This window comes from Callorhinchus milii, unplaced genomic scaffold (genome assembly GCF_018977255.1).
Source record: "Callorhinchus milii isolate IMCB2004 unplaced genomic scaffold, IMCB_Cmil_1.0 Scaffold13, whole genome shotgun sequence".
NCBI classification, from domain to species: Eukaryota; Metazoa; Chordata; class Chondrichthyes; order Chimaeriformes; family Callorhinchidae; genus Callorhinchus; species Callorhinchus milii.
The window spans coordinates 10,266,784-10,284,811 of NW_024704754.1; the positions used below are offsets into that span (position 1 = coordinate 10,266,784).

At 42.2% G+C, this 18,028-nt stretch overlaps 1 protein-coding gene across 1 annotated transcript; it reads right to left on the reverse strand.

Moving 5' to 3' along the window:
• Positions 1-110: 110 nt before the first annotated feature.
• On the reverse strand, positions 111-17,254 carry LOC103177261 (E3 ubiquitin-protein ligase NEURL1-like). The gene is made up of 5 exons (XM_007891342.2): positions 17,066-17,254; positions 8,823-9,356; positions 5,695-5,808; positions 4,188-4,721; positions 111-361 (listed from the first exon to the last, which is right to left on the reverse strand). The coding sequence occupies exons 1-5, from the start codon at positions 17,163-17,165 to the stop codon at positions 111-113; spliced, it is 1,533 nt and encodes a 510-aa protein (XP_007889533.1). The 5' UTR covers positions 17,166-17,254.
• Positions 17,255-18,028: the final 774 nt, after the last annotated feature.

The window sequence follows — 18,028 nt, forward strand, 5'->3', positions numbered from 1 at the left end:
AACAATCCTGAGTCTACAACATGCAGATGTACCAGGCTTTAATCTCACATCTATGTAGCAATACATCCTTAGTTCTCACTTGCAATGGTCACACATCCTACCTAGATATATTACTGCTGATCCAGAGAGCTGCAAAATGTCTTGATAATCTCCTTAATCGGCTTCCTGCACATTGGGCAGTTCATATTCCTGCTGAGGCACTCCTGAGCACAAATGTAGCATGTACAGAGGTGTCCACATCCGTAAAAGAAAGTATCCACTTGACGAGTGAAGCATATAATACATTCTGCATCTGGTGTCCCAAAGCACTGGGCTCGGGTGCCCGATGGCATTGTATCAGCAAAGGAACTGGACTCGTTCTCTGAAAAAAAGGGTCAAGGTGGTTACAACATTGGTACAAATTGCCATTTAAAGAACATCCAATAGCAAATCATTTGAAGCAGTGTGGAAATCTGGCTTTCAAAATCTTGCACAAACTTAAATAATAATAATCCTTGCATTCCTTGTATCATGTGAAGCACTTTGGGACATTTTGAAGACATGGTAAGGCACTATATCAAATGCAAGTATTATTTATTATTATTTATTTGATATAGCGCCTTCTCAAGTCTTCAAGACGTCTCAAAGCCCTTCACAGAATATACTGTAAAGTGAATTCTCTGTATATTTGTGGGCAAAATGCGGAAGCCAATTGCGCACAGCAGTGTCCCACAAACAGTCGATGATTGAGTGACCATATTTTTTTTAAAAAATTCTTGAAGCGATTATTACACCGGAAACGTGATTTACAAATCGACTAACATCCTGGTTCCTACTTACTGTTAGGCAAACAGAGGCGTGTGGAGTAAGGAAACTTGCGCAATGTTTTGCCCTATCCAGGAATGTGATAATGGCTTTAAAGAAAAGATCATTTTTAAAAAATTGTTCTTCTGAGGCCTGAAATTGCACCTACTCTTAGGTCTGTAGCACCATTTGTCTGCAAATTTAAGACGGTGCAGAATTATTGAATTCTTTAATTACCAATGGGTAAATTCTACGCATAGGTAGCATATGTACACAGAACTCTCAGGCTGATTTGGACATTCTTAAGTTTGGCGACAGGTTACCATGTGTGTCAGACATCCAGGTAACCAAAAAAAAACCTCAAGCTGAATTGAAGAATTCATAGAATCAGAATTATACAGCACAGAAGGAGGCTTTTCGGCCCCATCGAGTGTGTGCCGGCTCTTTGAAAAGAGCTATCCAAATTAATCCCACTGCCCCGCTCTCTCCCCACAGCTCTGCAAACTTGTCCTCCCCAAATAATTAACTACTCTCTTAAAAGTTGTTATCACATTGGCTTCCACCACCTTTTCAGGCAATGCATTCCAGATCCGAACAAGTCGCTGTGTAAAAATTTTTTTCCTCACCTCCCCTCTGTTTCTACTATTTTAAATCAGTGTCTTCGGGTTACCGGCCCACACGCCAGTGGAAATAGTTTCTCCTTGTTCACCCTATCAAACCCCATCATAATTTTTGAAACTTGTATTAAATCTCCTCTTAACCATCTCTGCTCCAAGGAGAATAATCCTCACTTCTCTAGGCTCTCCTCATAACTGAAGTTCCTCATTCCTGGTACCATCCTGGTAAATCTCCTTTGCACCCTCTTCAATGCCTTGACATCCTTCCTAAAGTGTGGTACCCAGAACTGAACACAGTCTCTAACTGAGGCCTAACCAGTGTTTTATAAAGGTTCATCATCACATCCTGACTTTTGTATTCTATGCCCCTATTTATAAAGCCTAGTATACCGCCCGTATGCTTTTTTTTAAACAGCTTTAACTACCTGTCCTGCCACCTTCTAAAGATTTGCTTATATGAACCCCCAGGTCTCTCTGTTCCTTCACCCCTTTATGATTGTACCATCAGCTTATATTGTCTCTCCTCATTCTTCCTCCCAAAGTTCATCACTTTGCATTTCTCCACATTAAACTTCATCTGCCACGTGTCGGCCCATTTTACCAGTCCCTCCATGTCCATTTGCAGTCTGCTACTGTACTCCTCACTGTTTACTACTTTTCCTAGCTTAGTATCATCTGCAAACTTGGAAGTTGTTCTCCCTATACCCAAGTCCAGGTCATTTATATAGATCAAAAACAGCAGTGGTCCCAATACCGACCCCTGGGGGACACCACTGCACACTTGCCCCCGGTCAGAAAAACAACCGTTCACCACCACTCTCTGCTTTCTGTCTCCCAGCCAGTTCTGTGTCCATGCTGCCCTGTCCCTTTAGTACTGTGGGTTTCTATTTTGCTTACAAGTCTCTTATGTGGTACTTTATCAAAAGCCTTTTGAAAATCCATATAAACTACATCAACTGCTCTACCTTCATCCACCCTCTCCGTTACTTCATCAAAAAACTCTATCAGGTTTGTTTGACACAACTTGCCTTTAACAAATGTATGTTGACTGTCCTTTATTAACCCATATTTTTCTAAGTGAAAATTTATTTTGTCCCGGATTATAGTCTCTAGAAGTTTCCTCACTACTGATGTTAGGCTGACTGGCCTGTAGTTCCCGGGTTTATCCTTGTGCCCCTTTTTATACAGGAGAGTAACATTTGCAATCCTCCAGTCCTCTGGCACTACCCCGGAATCCAAGGAGGACTGAAAGATTGTGGCCAGAGCCTCTGGTATTTCCATCTTTACTTCCCTCTATAACCTAGGATGCATCCTGTCCAGACTGGGTGACTTATCAACCTTTTTTAGTACCTGACATTCTGTCAGGAGAGCAGTAGTTCTGGAGTCGAGGTTGGAAGTAGAGAGTTGGGTGTCATCCGCATACATGTGGAAGTTCACCCCATGTCTGCAGATGATGTCACAAGATATTGAAGAGGAGGGAAACAAGGACAGAGCTGTGAGGAACACCACACAAGACAGTGCGGGGGCTAGAGGAGAAGCCATTTGTGGAGATAAAGTGGAGATGGTGTGAGAGGTATGATCTGAACCATTCAAGGACAGAATAATGAAGGTTGAAGTGAGAGGAGAGGCGGTGGAGGAGGACAGAGTGGTCCACGGTAATGGTATCAAAGGCAGCAGAGATGTCAAGGAGGACGAGGAGGCAGAGGGAACCCTTGATGCACATGGACAAAATGTCATTTGTCACTTTGACCAAAGCTGTTTCTGTGCTATGGGCGGCACGGATAATCAATTGGGAGGGTTTTGGAAGGGAATGGTGGGAGAGGAAGGAGCCAAGCTGGGAAGCAACGACTCGTTCCAGGACCTTGGAAAGGAAAGGAAGGTTGGAGATGGGGCAGTAATTTGAGAGCAGGGATGGGTCCAGGGAGGGTTTTTTAAGGATAGGAGTAATGACGGTTGTTTTTAAAGGGGTGGGAACGATGCCAGTGGATAGGGAGAGGTTTATGATGTCTGTGAGTTGGGGGGCAAGGAGGTAGAGTTATAATAATAATAATCCTTGCATTTGATATAGCGCTTTTCACGTCGGGAGGACGTCCCAAAGCGCTTCACAGAACACACTGTAAAGTGAATTGACTGTATATTTGTGGGCGAACGCGGCAGCCAATTGTGCACAGCAATGTCCCACAAACAGTCGTAGATTGAAAATGACCAATTTATTATTGTTTTGGGTTTTTGGAGGGATTATTATTATTAGGCGTGTGGAGTAAGGAAACTTGCCCAAGGTTTCGCCCTGTCTGGAATTGCACTCAGGTCTCTCGCTTGCAAAGCGAGTGCTCTAACCACTGAGCTACAGGACTCCACGAGTTGGGAGGTAAGGAGACGGCGAGGGATGGGGTCGAGGGAGCAGGTGGTCAGTTTCATGTGGGTTATAGTGGTGGTGAGAGAGGAGGGGGAGACAGGTTCAAAGATGTGGAGGGAGGGATGGTTAGGGGCCAGTGAGTGAGGGGGACATGGGGAGGGGTAGTATTTGGAAGGGCAGAGGCGGCTGAGCGGATCCCCTTGATTTTGGTTTTGAGAAAGTCCAGCATCTCCTCGCAGTCGGCATTGGAGGAGAGGATGTGCGAGGCGTGAGAGGGTGAGCGGAGGAGCCGGTTGGTGCTGGAGAAGAGTAGCCGGTTGGTGATGAAAAGAGGAGCCTGGGGTTGTCCTTGGCCTCCAAGATTGTCTTGGAGTAGAAGGATGACATAGAGGAGGCGAGGGTTAAATTTTGATCAACTGTTAAGTTTTTACCCAGTAGCTGGACTTCGCATGTTGATCCGTACAAGTCCAACATAAACCACAGGGGCCACTTGTTTGGCAACCCTTTTGTCAGCAGATATTGCTCCTTTTTATTCACTCTGTACCAAAACTGTCCTTTCTTGTTCACCCACAATGAGATGATGGTCCCCTCTTTCACATCCTCCTGGTGTATCCCAAAGCCCCAAAATCCAGGTTTTTCTGCCAGATTGGGGCACACAAACTTTGGAAGTGCCTTGGGGTCTATGAGTGAGGGGTCAAAGATGGTGCAGCCCAGTCGCAAACCTCCACATAGCAAGACATTGTTTTTTGTAATCCTAAATCTGACTTCCTCCTGCATGCCGACTGGCCGGTTCGTGAAGATGATGCCATTGCAGAAGCTGAACTTTCTGCGTGCGGAACAATTGGATGAATCCAGCTGTATCGCTGAACCCTTAGTGGATGGGTTGAAAAACAATTGACAATGAGGGGTACATTGTTGCTTCTCTCCACAGTCAGATCGGTGGTCTCTGGGCTGCTGAAATGCTGCTGTGGTAAAGCAAAAACAAAAGGTAAAAGGTTAGTGAATGAATATACAGGCAATGCGCAGGGCTGAGTACTACCCTGCTAAGTTGCTTTAAGTACATTTTGTGCCTGGTTAAGTTGTTAGCATTCTCTCCTCTGGGTCAGAAGGTCATAGATTCAAGCATTATGTCAGACTGTGATCTCATAATGTGGGTTGAAGCTCTAGGGAAGCGCTGTATTGTTGGATGTACTGTTCTTCGGAAGACATGTTAAACCCTCTGCTATTTTTTGCTGAAGAATAAAGATCCTATGGCGCTATTAGAAAAAGAGAATTTTTTCCCAGTGTCAGGGTCATCAATCCTCTGGTACAAGGCTTCAATGCCACATCTAAAATATGGCACTATCAACAAAGCAGAGCAACTCAAGTGATCTCCATCCTCCCTGACTACTGTATGGTACAAGTTGCGATTTAAAGGAATATCCGATAGCAAACAGTGTGTCATTGGATATTTTAAGCAATGTGGAAAACTTGCTTGCTGTATTAAGACTGAATTTAAGACGTTTCCAAAATTGTGCATGTGAAGAACTAAGGCTAAGAGCCTGTGAAATTGTAGCCTTCTGAGGCCTGAAATTCCATTTATTTTAAATATTAAATTGGTCGAATTGTGGAAAATTCTTACAATTTGAATCTGTTTCTTGAAAGATTTGAAATTGTGAGCCTGACATTCTACTATTCTTATGGTGTAAGATTATTTTGTCTTCAAATTTGTAACTTGGTGGAATTTCAGGCCTCAATGTCCTAATGTTTTTTTTGATCAGTCGAACACATGTGGAAACCCATCACCATGCTTAAGAGTACCCAAACTAAACTAAGAATTCCATGCATCCCACCTGCACATGTGGTGTAGCAATGTTGCACAAGGTTCCGCTCAGTCGCTTATTCAGGAATTGATTTGATACCATAATGACTAGAGCAGGTGTTTACCAATTCTCCTACCTTTGAATTGTGGCAACAAAGTGGCTGACGTGTGAGCACCTGGCATATTGTCACTGTCTTCTTTCACCATGAGGGATGGAGATCGCAGAGGAGGATTCTGAGACATATCCTTAACTGGGGGGGAAAGACAAAAAAGTAAAGATGTCTCAGCAAGTAACGGAGAGGGTGGATGAAGATAGTGCAGTTGATGTAGTTTATATGGATTTTCAAAAGGAGTTTGATAAAGTCCCACATAAGAGACTTGTAAGCAAAATAGAAGCCCACGGTATTAAAGGGATGGATACAGAACTGGCAGCAGGATGGCAGCATGGATACAGAACTGGCTGGGAGACAGAAAGCAGAGACTGGTGGTGAACGGTTGTTTTTCTGACTGGAGTGTGCAGTGGTGTACCCCAGGGGTCGGTATTAGGATCACTGCTGTCTTTGATCTACATAAATGACCTGGACTTGGGTATAGGGAGTACAATCTCCAAGTTTGCAGATGATACTAAGCTAGAAAAAGAAGTAAACAGGAGGAGGATAGTAGCAGACTGCAACAGGACAAAGACAGACTGGTAAAATGGGTAGATAGCTGGCAGATGAAGTTTAATGTGGAGAAATGCAAAATAAGGCATTTGCGGAGGAACAACAATATCAAAATTACATTTGTATAGCGCCTTTCACGTTGGGAGGACGTCCCAAGGGCTGGACAGGCAGAGTTTTGAACCCAAGCTGGGGGTTGGGGTCGGGGAGGGTGGAGGGCAAGGGGGAAAGCAGGGAGATCGAAAGCATGGTCGAAGAGGAGTGTCTTGAAATGGGTCTTGAAGGAGGCAAGGAGGTGGCGAGGTGCAGGAACTGTGGGATGGAGTTCCAGAGAGTGGGGGCAGAGTGGCAGAAGGCCCGCCCACCAATAGTGGGGCAAGTGAGGTGGGGGACATGAAGCAGGCCAGAACTCACTGAGCAGAGGGGGTTAGGAAATGCAGAGGTAGGGGGTAGCAAGATCATGGAGATCTTTGAAAGTGAGGACCAGGATCTTGAACTGTATCCTCTGTGTGATGGGAAGCCAATGGCGTCGGGCGAGGATGGGAGTGATAGGGTCACGTAGCCTGGTGCTGAAGAGGGTACGGCTGCAGAGTTCTGGATGATCTGCAGCCTATGGAGGGAGGAGTTGGGAAAGCCGACAAGCAATGAGTTTGCATAGTCAGGCCTCGATGTAATGAAAATATGAATGAGAGTTTCAGCAGCCTGAGCTGTGAGACCACAGCCGCCAAAACTCCCATACATGCTTTCATGAGGAGAGGCAAGATAAGTTGATGGTAGAATCCTAAAGGTGTGAAGGAACAGAGAGACTTGGGGGTTTATATAAGTAAATCTTTGAAGGTGGCAGAAGGTAGATAAAGCTGTTAAAAAAAAACATAAGGGATACTAGCCTTTATAAATAGGGGCATAGAATACCAAAAGTCAGGAAGTGACGTTGAACCTTTATAAAACACTGGTTAGGCCTCAGCTAGAGTCTGTGTTCAGTTCTGAGCTCCACACTTTAGGAAGGATGTCAAGGCATTGGAGAGGATGCAAAGGAGATGTACCAGGATGGTACCAGGAATGAGGGGTTTCAGTTATGAGGAGAGGCGAGAGAAGCTATGATTATTCTCCTTGGAGCAGAGATGTTAAGAGGAGACTTAATAGAAGTTTTAAAAATTATGACGGGGGTGAACAAGGAGAAACTATTTCCACTAACAGGTGGGTCGGTAACCCGAGGGCATGTTTAAAATGGTTATTAAAAGAAACAGAGGGGAGATGAGGAGAATTTTTTCACACAGTGAGTTGTTCGCATCTGGAATGCATTGCCTAAATGGGTGGTGGAAGCCGATTCAATAACAACTTTTAAGAGAAAAGTAGATAATTATTTGTGAAGGACAAGTTTGCAGGGCTATGGGGAAAGAGTGGGGGAGTGGGGTTGAATTGGAAAGATCTTTTCAAAAAACCGGCACAGACACGATGGGCTGAAGGCCTCCTTCTGTGATAATAATTCTATGATTCTATGAACAACAATTTGTATTTATATAGCCCCTCAAGCAGGGTCGTGTCCAGAGCTTTTGACAGTGGCGGAGCATGCCACTGAACTGGGGGAGGCAGGAGGTGACGGTAGGCACAGTCAAAGAGGAAGGTCTTCAGGCACGACCTGAAAATGGGGAAGGATGAGGCAAGGCAGTGAGCAAGAGTATTCCACAGTTTCAGCGATTCAGTCACAGAACAAGAGAAAAATATTTGATTAAATAGTGAAATGATCAGATTTCTACTTTGTTGTTTCACTTTTAAATCTCTTTAACCAGAGTTGATGCATATGCTGTGATATGTTAGTTATTCTCTATCCCAATACCCTCTTTAGATTTCATGAAATGCATCTGAAAACATTTGATAGATGCGTATCATTTAGGATTATTAAATGTCCAAATTCTGAACATAGTTTCCTGTATAATTGGTCACCAGTTAGTTAAATCGGGTCCCCAAAATTTCACTACTCTTAAAATTCTTACATTTAGTCTTAATTTGGAAGCTGGTTCTTTTTTTAAAAAAAGATCTACAAAAACATTGTAGAATTTTCCAAAATTCTGGGTGATCATAAATTCTGAACATGAAATAATCACACAGGCTAAATCTAGATGGGATTTCAGACCTCAGAGACTGAGGGAGCTGTATTCAAATATGTTGGGAGCTGTATTCAAACATGAGACCTAGGTTCAAATCCTGGCAGGGCGAAATGTTGGGCAAATTTCCTTACTCCACACGCCTCTGTTTACCCAGCAGTAAGTAGGAACCCGGTTGCTAATCAGTGGTTCGTTTTTCAGGGGGTAATAATTCCTTAAAAATATAATAATAAATTGGTCACTTCAATCCACGAATGTTTGTGGGACACTGCTGTGTACAATTGGCTGCCGCGTTTCGCCCACACAAAATATAGTCAATTCACTTTACAGTATATTCTGTGAAGTGCTTTGAGGCATCTCAAAGACATGATAAGGCGCTATATCAAGGGCAAGGATTATTATTATTATTGTTTTTTGTACTATATACAAATTTCTTATTATGGATTCCCATTCAGAAGTACTACAAATTAAAATCCAGTCAAATGCCTGTTAAGTTTTTACCCAGTAGCTGGACTTCGCATGTTGATCCGTACACGTCCAACATAACCCACAGGGGCCACTTGCTTGGCAACCCTTCTGTCAGGACAAATCCCTTTTTTTTGTTCACTCTGTACCATAACTGTCCTTTCTTGTTCACCCACAATGAGATGATGGTCCCCTCTTTCACATCCTCCTGGTGTATCCCAAAGCCCCAAAATCCAGGTTTTTCTGCCAGATTGGGGCACACAAACTTTGGAAGTGCCTTGGGGTCTATGAGTGAGGGGTCAAAGATGGTGCAGCCCAGTCGCAAACCTCCAAACAACAAGTCATTGGTTTTTGTGATCCTAAATCTGACTTCCTCCTGCATGGCGACTGGCCGGTTGGTGAAGATGATGCCATTGCAGAAGCTGAATTTTCTGAGTGCGGAACAATTGGATGAATCCAGCTGTATCGCTGAACCCTTAGTGAATGGGTTGAAAAACAATTGACAATGAGGGGTACATTGTTGCTTCTTTCCACAGTCGGATTGGTGGTCTCTGGGCTGCTGGAATGCTGCTGTGGTAAAGCAAAAACAAAAGGTAAAAGGTTAGTGAATGAATACAACACTGTTGAGTAGTGCTGAGTAAAAACCTACCTCCTTTAAAATACTATCTCTTCAACAATATGGTCATCTCTCCCTTCCAATATTGAGATTCCTGTCTCTGAAGAGCTTGTGTGTAGAAACAGAATATGATTGATTTCAAGGTCCTCACCCTCACCTTCACTCCCTGGCTCCTCCCTACCTCTCTGATCTTCTTGACTATGCAAACTCCCTGCTTGTCGGCCTCCCCAACTTCTCCCTCCATAGACTGCAGATCATCCAGAACTCTGCAGCCCCTGTCCTCTCCTGCACAAGGCTCTGTGATCTTGTCACCCTAATCGTCGCCCGACTCCACTGGCTTCCCATCACTCAGAGTATACAGTTCAAGATCCTGGTCCTCACCTTCAAAGTCCTCCATGGCCTTGCTCCTCCCTATCTCTGTGATCTCCTAACACTCTACCAATCTATCCGCTCCCTCCACTCAGCGGGCTCCTGCCTGCTTCACTCCCTGCTTCGCCTGCCCCACCATTGGCGGGCAGGCCTTCAGCCACTCTGCTCCTACCCTCTGGAACTCCATCCTACAGTCCCTCTGCCTCGCCCCCTCCTTTGCCTTTTTGAATACCCATCTCAAGACCCTCCTCTTCGACCATGCCTTCAGTCACCCTCCTTCCCTCCCTGCTCTCCACCCACTACAATCTCGACCCCCAGCTCAGGTCCAAAACACTGACTATCCAGCGCCTTGGAACATCCTCCCGACGTGAAAGGCACTATAGAAATGTAATTTTGTTGTTCTCCTACTCCACTCTATTGCTCACTCCCTTCTGCTTGGCTAACTCAGACTTTCTGCACATTTGCTCCATGGTGTCCCTTCAGAGTCTATGACCTTAACCTCTGGAACTCCCACCCTTTATCCCTCTGTCTCACCTCCTCTCTATTAATCTTTAATTACTCCTTTAATGCCTATCTCTTTAATCTATGGTTGCCTCTCCCTTTCCCCCAGAACAGGATCCTATTCCATCTTTGTAAAGTGCTCTGAGATGTTATCCTACGTGACAGATGCTATTATAAATGGAAGTTGTAGTAAAATCAAAACTGAAATGCTGGCTTTATTGCTCACATGATCTGATTTTAATCATACTGGAAGTTATTAATTAACTGCAGTTGGCTTCTTTTATTTCAGCAGAAATCCACTAACAGAGCCCAGCAAAGCAGCTGTGATTCCCTCTCAAGATACACAAATCTCAGATAGCAAGTAGCTGGCATTGTGTAATCAACACATGAGTATATTCTGCTATTACAAAGAATACAAAGATTGAAACATGGCCTAACCAGTCCATGGTGTTTATACTCCACACAAGTTTGTGATGCTGTCCTTCAGATGAAACGTTAAACCACAGCCCTGTCTGCCTATTCAGATGGAATTTAAGATCTCATGACATTGATAAGAAAAGGGAGTTTTGTTGGTGTCAACAATCCTCCAGATAAATTGGTCAATCACTCTGTCCTGTTTCTGAGACTTTATTGTGCTATAAAAAAGCATGCTTTTAGGACCTCCTTTTCATAACTCACATGAAAAATGACACCTCTGACATTGCAGCACTCTCCCAGTGCCAGTGTGGTCTATGACACCAGGTTCCAATGTAGAGTTTGAATCTACAACCTCCTGAACCAAAGGAAAGAGTGCTACCTACCACCAAAATTGCCAGTTTGGTATGTGTGCGCGTGTGTGTGTGTGTATTGGAACTGAGCTTCCCTTTGGGGTGGTACTTATCCTAGGAGTGGTTTATGGTGGCAGCAACCTTGCTAGGGGTGGATGAAAATGGTGGTGGTACAGTAGGGGTGGGGTCATTGCTAACATTGCTCATCACAGATGTCTGTCATCTCTGCACTAGCACAGATTTTTGAAAGAAAAAATGAATGTTGCTGTTTGACACGGATCTGAAATTATTGTTGACTCACAACATCTGACTGGGGGATATCACTGAGCACAAATACTGAGAATAACAAACCACAACAAGTCGTTAGAGACTATTTTAAACATTGTGTCTGAGTGATTCCAAACTTCAAACTGCCACTGGCTGCTCACACCTTGCATTAATCTCACAGGCTGCTCCTTGTCTCGGTTTCAATTTGCAAGCTGTTCGAATTAGTATTGCAGTTGCTGGTGTAGCCAATACTTGTTCTAAGTGTGAGCCTTGCAGGATATGTCAGGGATGAGTCACAATGATATTTAGTTCAAGTCTTTTTGCTGGCCAACAAGAATCACTCCTTCCAACCCAACTAGCCCATTGCTAGTTTCAAGACATTTCATCCCAAACTCAACACTCCTTATTCAACTAATGCAATATCATATCGATGTGACGCCTCAAAATGCTTCACAGGATTTATAGTGAAGAGTAGTGACTGTGTCATGGTGCACATGGCAAACAATTAGCTCACAGCAATATCTCACAAATAGTCATGAAACAAATGACCAATTTTATTTTGAGGGATTGTTGGCCAGGAAACTGGGATAAACTCCCTTCTCTTTTAAAATAGTGCCATGAGATCTTTAACATGCACCTGAACCGATAGACAGGACTTTAATTTAAAGTCTTACAGCGATTCCTCAACTCCCAGCACTGCAAGAAGCTTACTTATTACCTGTATCAGCCTGCTTGGAAATTACAAAGCTGAAGATAATAATAATAATAATAATCGTTGCATTTGATATAACCCTTTATCACGTCATTGAAAAGTATCAAAGTGCTTCACAGAATATACTGTAAATCAAATTGACTGTATATTTTGTGGCTGAAACGTGGCAGCCAATTGTGCACAACAATGTCCCACAAACAGTCATGGATTGAGTGACTAAATTATTAATTTAGCTTTTAAAAGGGATAATTACTTCCAGAAAGTGATCTGCCAATCGCCTAACAACTGTGTTCCTACTTACTGCTAGGTAAACAGAGGCGTATGGAGTAAACAAAACTTACCCAAGGTTTCGGCCTGCCTGGGAATCAACATTAATAGGTTAAAATCAAAGATATTAATAGGAACATTTTTCAAAGGCCACTTGCCATATCAAGCTTTCTTTACCATTTTTGTGAGTCCTCTTTATCTTTTAACCCCACTTCATTTTTTCTCCATACTCCTTAATGCCCTCAATACCCAGTTCCTATCTTTCTCCCTCTTAATAGCTACAGCTCTCTGAGACACTATGTTCCACATCCTCAGAGCCCAGTGTGTGACAAAATGTTTTCTCCATGCTACAGTTCTTTCAATTATTTGCCCAATATCACGTTGATAAGAAGGTAAAATGTTGATCAAAGACTGCGATTATCTGATAATGATAATTCTTGTATTTGGTATAATACTTTTCAATTCAGGAGGATGCCCTCACATGTAGAATTTCTCAGGAAATACTGTAAAGTGTAATTCATGCATGACTTGGAAGCCAAATTGCGCAATCAATATCCCACAAACAGCCATGGAGTGAATGACCAATTTTATTTTGGGGAATTTTTAGCCAGGAGACCTAGAGAAATTCCCTTCTCTTTTCGAATAGATCAAATATTTTTAGATACTGCAGGAATTTCCAGTTTTATTCCAGTTGAAACAGGTTTTGTATTGGTGGAAATGTTAACTGAAACAGGTTCTGTATTGACACACCGTCTGTGGCTTCTGGGAAGATGAAGTTCTCTGTACTAATCTAATTTCTCCATCAATATTTTACTCTTACAACAACATTTTATCTTCTTCCCATTTTGTCCCTTTCTCTTGAAGGCTGCTCATTATCATGTGTTGCTGTGCAGTCAGCCCCAAAAACACACTCCACAGGGAATATCACATTTCCTCCCTCGGAGAACAATGCATCAACCATTTGGCTGAACAGGCTGATCAGCACTGTCACATTGCTTTAAATTACAGTGGGGTTTAAATTGTGCTGTATCTTAATGACGATTCCATAATAAAGAATTCAGGTTGTTCAAATGGGGACTCCTTACGATGACGGGAAGCAAGTCCCATTAACCCACAGGAAGTCCATTCCATCATGATCTACTACTGTACCTCACCAGAAATCTAATGGGTTCTTTATTATATATCCCAGTGAACTTTACAATGCCATCAATCCAAGACACGTACAAACATAGAAATATTCCTCTTCAATGTATGCCTTTTCAGTTGAAATGAGAGTTTTTTAATCTCTCAAAGAATAACAGTATCCTGCGGATTTTTATATGAATGATTCAGATTTATCATCACCCATATGGGTGCATCTATGTTGATATCTACATCTGTGGCCCTGATACAAACGTAAGCAATGAATGATTAAATCCCATTCATCCTGGGGTCCTGCCAAAATTGCAACAAACCAAATGGGTTATTTACTTCATGGCTGTGCGCAAAATGGCTGCCACATTCATCTACAAAATACAGTCATTACACTTCATAGGATCTCCTATGAAGTACTTCAAGACATCCTCCCAACCTGAAAGACTATATCAAATGTAAGTTGTCATAATTAATTCCATTCCTTCCACACAATTTGTTCTGTTATAGACTCAATCCACTTTGTTCTCCAAGGGAACGTCCTTCACAAATTTTCTTCCTATGTGTGCCTTTATGTCTAATTATGTGCCTTTAACATTTGCCTGAACAGGCAGATAGGATGTTGTTTTAATGTCTCATCCGAAGGATGGCACCTCCGACAATGCAGCACTCCCCCAGTTTAAAGTCCCGACCCACAAACTTGTGATTTAGCTACATGACTGCTGCCAACTGAACCAGGCTGACTCAAAGCTTCTATATCTGATAAATTACTTGATCAGATTGTTACAGTAAAACATAAGTGGTAGTCAATTGGTGCATAATAGTAAACCATAAAATCAGAATGACAACCAGGTCATAAATGTGAATGTGTCTGTGGACTAATCTATACTAATAAATCTATACTAATAAAATGACAATGTCTGTCTGCGCTTCAAGACGGATCTCAATAACCGAGTGACACAGAGACATGATTTATACCTCATTGGAAAGGTATTGTAACTGGGAGTGACAAGGGCATATTTGTTTTCGGGAATCTCCTATTGTTTACAAGTTATTTCAGCTTTGTGTTTTTTGCTGCAGTTACATCTGGTGGCCTCAAAGGCAAAGTGGCGCTGTGGTATCGTGGTCACAGAGCACCCATGTATGTACGCACACACTGCAGTTACACCTGGTGGCCATGGCGGCTGACAGTGGCGCTGTGGCATCATGCGTCACAGGGCACGCACGCAGCAAAGCGGTGGGAATAAAATAAAGAACACAGACAAAGCTAAGCTGCGGCAACAACAACAAAATTACATTTTTGAAGCCCCTTTCACGTCGAGAGGACGTCCCAAGCCGTTGAACAGTCAGGGATTAGAATGATAGCAATAAACTCTTTTTATCTTGAACAAACTCAATGATAGGAATGAAATAGGGTTTGTTTCCCATCAGTACAAAATATTCCAGCCAGCATTGCTTTTTACAAGAGCCTCACCATTTTAGGAAGTTGCATAAGCAACCTTTTAATAAGAACATCCTGGAATCCAATTTTGCCCCAAAAATACACAATCAATCTACTTTACAATATATTTTGTGAAGCACTTTGAGTCATCTCAATGATGTGATAAGGCGCTATAATAAATGCAAGGATTATTATTAATATTATTTGCCTTGCCTTTTTTAAGTTCCACCTTAAGACCTTCCACTTTGTGCTTTAGCCATCTTTCGCCCCGTCAACCCATCCACCCACTCAACCCCCATCCCTAGCTCAGAGGCAAACCTTAGACTATGCAACAACTACTACTTGCACTTATATAGCACCTTTCACATGTAGTATCTCAGAGCTTAACTTGTCCAGTTCCTTGAGATATCCTTACAAATTCAGACGAAAGGTCTGAATTTGTATTAACAATTTGTATTAGTTTGAGCAAGGAAGCTTACCAGGTGGAGCAAAACTTCATCCAAGTTTCCTTACACCATACACGTCTGTTTACCTAGCAGTGAATAAGAACCTGATTGTTGGTCAATTGGCAAATCGCTTTCTGGGGGTAACAATCTCTCATAAAAAAATCACTCAATCCACACCTGTTTGTGGGACACTGCTGTGCGCAATTTGCCGCCGCTTTTCTCCCACAAAATACATATCAATCCACTTTACAATACAGTATATTCTGTGAAGTGCTTTGAGATGTCTCAATGACGTGATAAAGCATTATGTCAAATGCAAGGATTATTAGTATTATTATGCACTGTCACCATTAGGTGCCTTGTAAAATTTAAACTCTTCCAAAGAATCATAACTAAATCTCATGTCTTTTTTGTTATAAATATTTTCGAGTCTCTACAGAGCTTGGGATTTTCCAGGAAGCAGAAAATCACACTTGCTGCCGCTTCTGTGAAATTCATTCCTTGTGAGTAAATACAACATTATTGTGAGCTCAGATGAGTTCTGCCTTTTATTGCAACATTACACAGTAGTCATATACATTTAAAACAAAAGGACTAACAGAAACAAACAAGAGCCTGTTGAACAGCAAACGATTGTTAAATGAAACACCCTAAGGGTGGAACTCCCTCTTTAAAGAGTTTTAACTTCCATATCTTTGGAATGAACTCATTCTTGTCATTCTTCTCTAGCTGAAAGAAGCTTTAAATGAGAGTTTAAATTATTCAGAGCTTGTTTGAGTCTGGTATGCTGGTTACAGCTTTATGTTGAGATCACTGGAGTAGTTCAACCATTAATGATTAAAGAGCAGAAACCAATTCTCTTCATTCTGTATTAATTACTGAGAGTAATGTATTTCTCTACTTATTGAAAAATGCTTTGTTTTAAAAGCTTCCCTGATGGCCAGGTGGGTAAAGGCATGGCGACAGACAGCAATGGACAACACAGACCAGAAGGTTGCAAGTTCAAATCCTGATCTGAGCCAAGTTAGCTGATCTCAGTGGGAGTATTATAGTCAGCTTCAGTATCTTGGGTTAGGGAGGGGGGAAACCACCCAAGATTACTACCCTTGATCCCTGTGCAGAGAACTCTGATGGCCATCTCAGGTGCAAGTATGCCACCGAAGGCAAGACTGGGTGTGACTGGGATGTGGTGGAATAGGCTGATGATTAGCCGTTTGGGTGAGGCATCAGTGGATCAGTACCTGTTAAGCCATACCCAAGTCACGAAAAAAGGTGTCAAAAGCCCATCAGGAGGGGAGTGCAGAAAATTGGTGCTGACACTCTTTCCCTAGACCCAAAAATATCACAAAACAATGCTCTTATACTTTGAGATCTGCAATGCTTTAGTTCACAATTGACAAATAAGGAACTTGTTCATGTTACACCAAGAGTCTTTACATGCTCAACCAACAAAAACAAAAAAGGGGAAGGGAATTTAATATTTAGTTTTATTCACAAATAAAACTAAAATTCCCAGCATGTTCTCTTTCCCATTACTGCATACTTCATACTGCATACTGCAAACCAAATGCAAAGATGATATTTTACTTTTTGAACACGTTGTTCCTACAGTGCTTGAAAAGAGACAAAAGACAAAACTTAAATCATTCAATTTTGCCAAATCTACCTGCTAAGAGGTTATTTTAGAATCAAATTAATATCTCCCTGTGCAAGCTAGATTCTAAACAGAAGACATAGGATATCAGCTATCAATCAGTCTTACCACATAGATTGTCTTTCAGGGTTGCCAACTTGAGAATATTGGAAATGCTTCCCATTTTCTGACTCAATTCTTCTGCTTGTTCCACCTGTGCACCTCTCATTGTGTATAAATACTACAGCATTTCCTGATGTAATGGCTCATTATAATAAAGGGAGGTGCTCTGTGGGGAGAGTGGAAAATCCCACACAATAAAACAGTACAGTACAACAACTGCCTGGGTCTAAATGACTTTGTAGATTTGATCCTTAACATTTTTTAAAAAATGTTTTCAAAATGCATCTTCTGGTCTGATTTTTNCTCGGATTGCTTTGACGTCCTCCCAAAGTGAAAATGATATGCTATACAAATGTAAGTTTTTGTCGCTGCTGAGGGGCAAATGCATTTCTTGCTCTACTGTATTTCTCCTTCACTCTTGCTGGAGCCACTCACACAGCTTCATTTTGTCTCCAGAAAAAAGACATTGCTGAATGTGCGAGAAGCAATTGCTTTTAGAATATTTTGTTCCAAAAACAATCGTGGATTGAGTGACCAATTTAATTTTTTTTGAGGGATTATTATCCCCTGAAAAGTAATCTGCCAATCGTCTAACAACTGGTTTCCTATTTACTCCAAGGTAAACAAAGGTGTGTGGAGTAAAGAAACTTGCCCAACCTTTCATCCTGCCAGGAATCAAACCCAGGTCTTCTCACTTGCAAAGAGTGTGCTCTAACCACTAAACTACAGGACTCCACCACATACAGTACATTTTAGCAGTGTGTACCAACTGCAATCAGGGAAATTTGTTCAGTGATGTAAAATGACAACTTCTGCAAATAGCACACCCTCAGCTGACTGTTAGTCATTCATTCCCAATTGATTTGGCAGGTACCATTTTCAATTTGTTTGAAAAATAGGTGTGAGGCTTTGCTGTTTGGGTAGTTCATATACTTATTAATTCACTGTGATGTTGGGAGTGCTGCTTCA

Coding starts and splice junctions, on each gene's coding strand:
- LOC103177261 (XM_007891342.2), bottom strand. CDS start 17,165: ATGAGAGGTGCACAGGTGGAACAAGCAGAAGAATTGAGTCAGAAAATG. Junction 9,357..17,065: donor CCTGAAAGACAATCTATGTG/GTAAGACTGATT, acceptor GCTTTACCACAG/CAGCATTCCAGCAGCCCAGA. Junction 362..4,187: donor ATGCGAAGTCCAGCTACTGG/GTAAAAACTTAA, acceptor CCTTTTTTTCAG/AGAACGAGTCCAGTTCCTTT.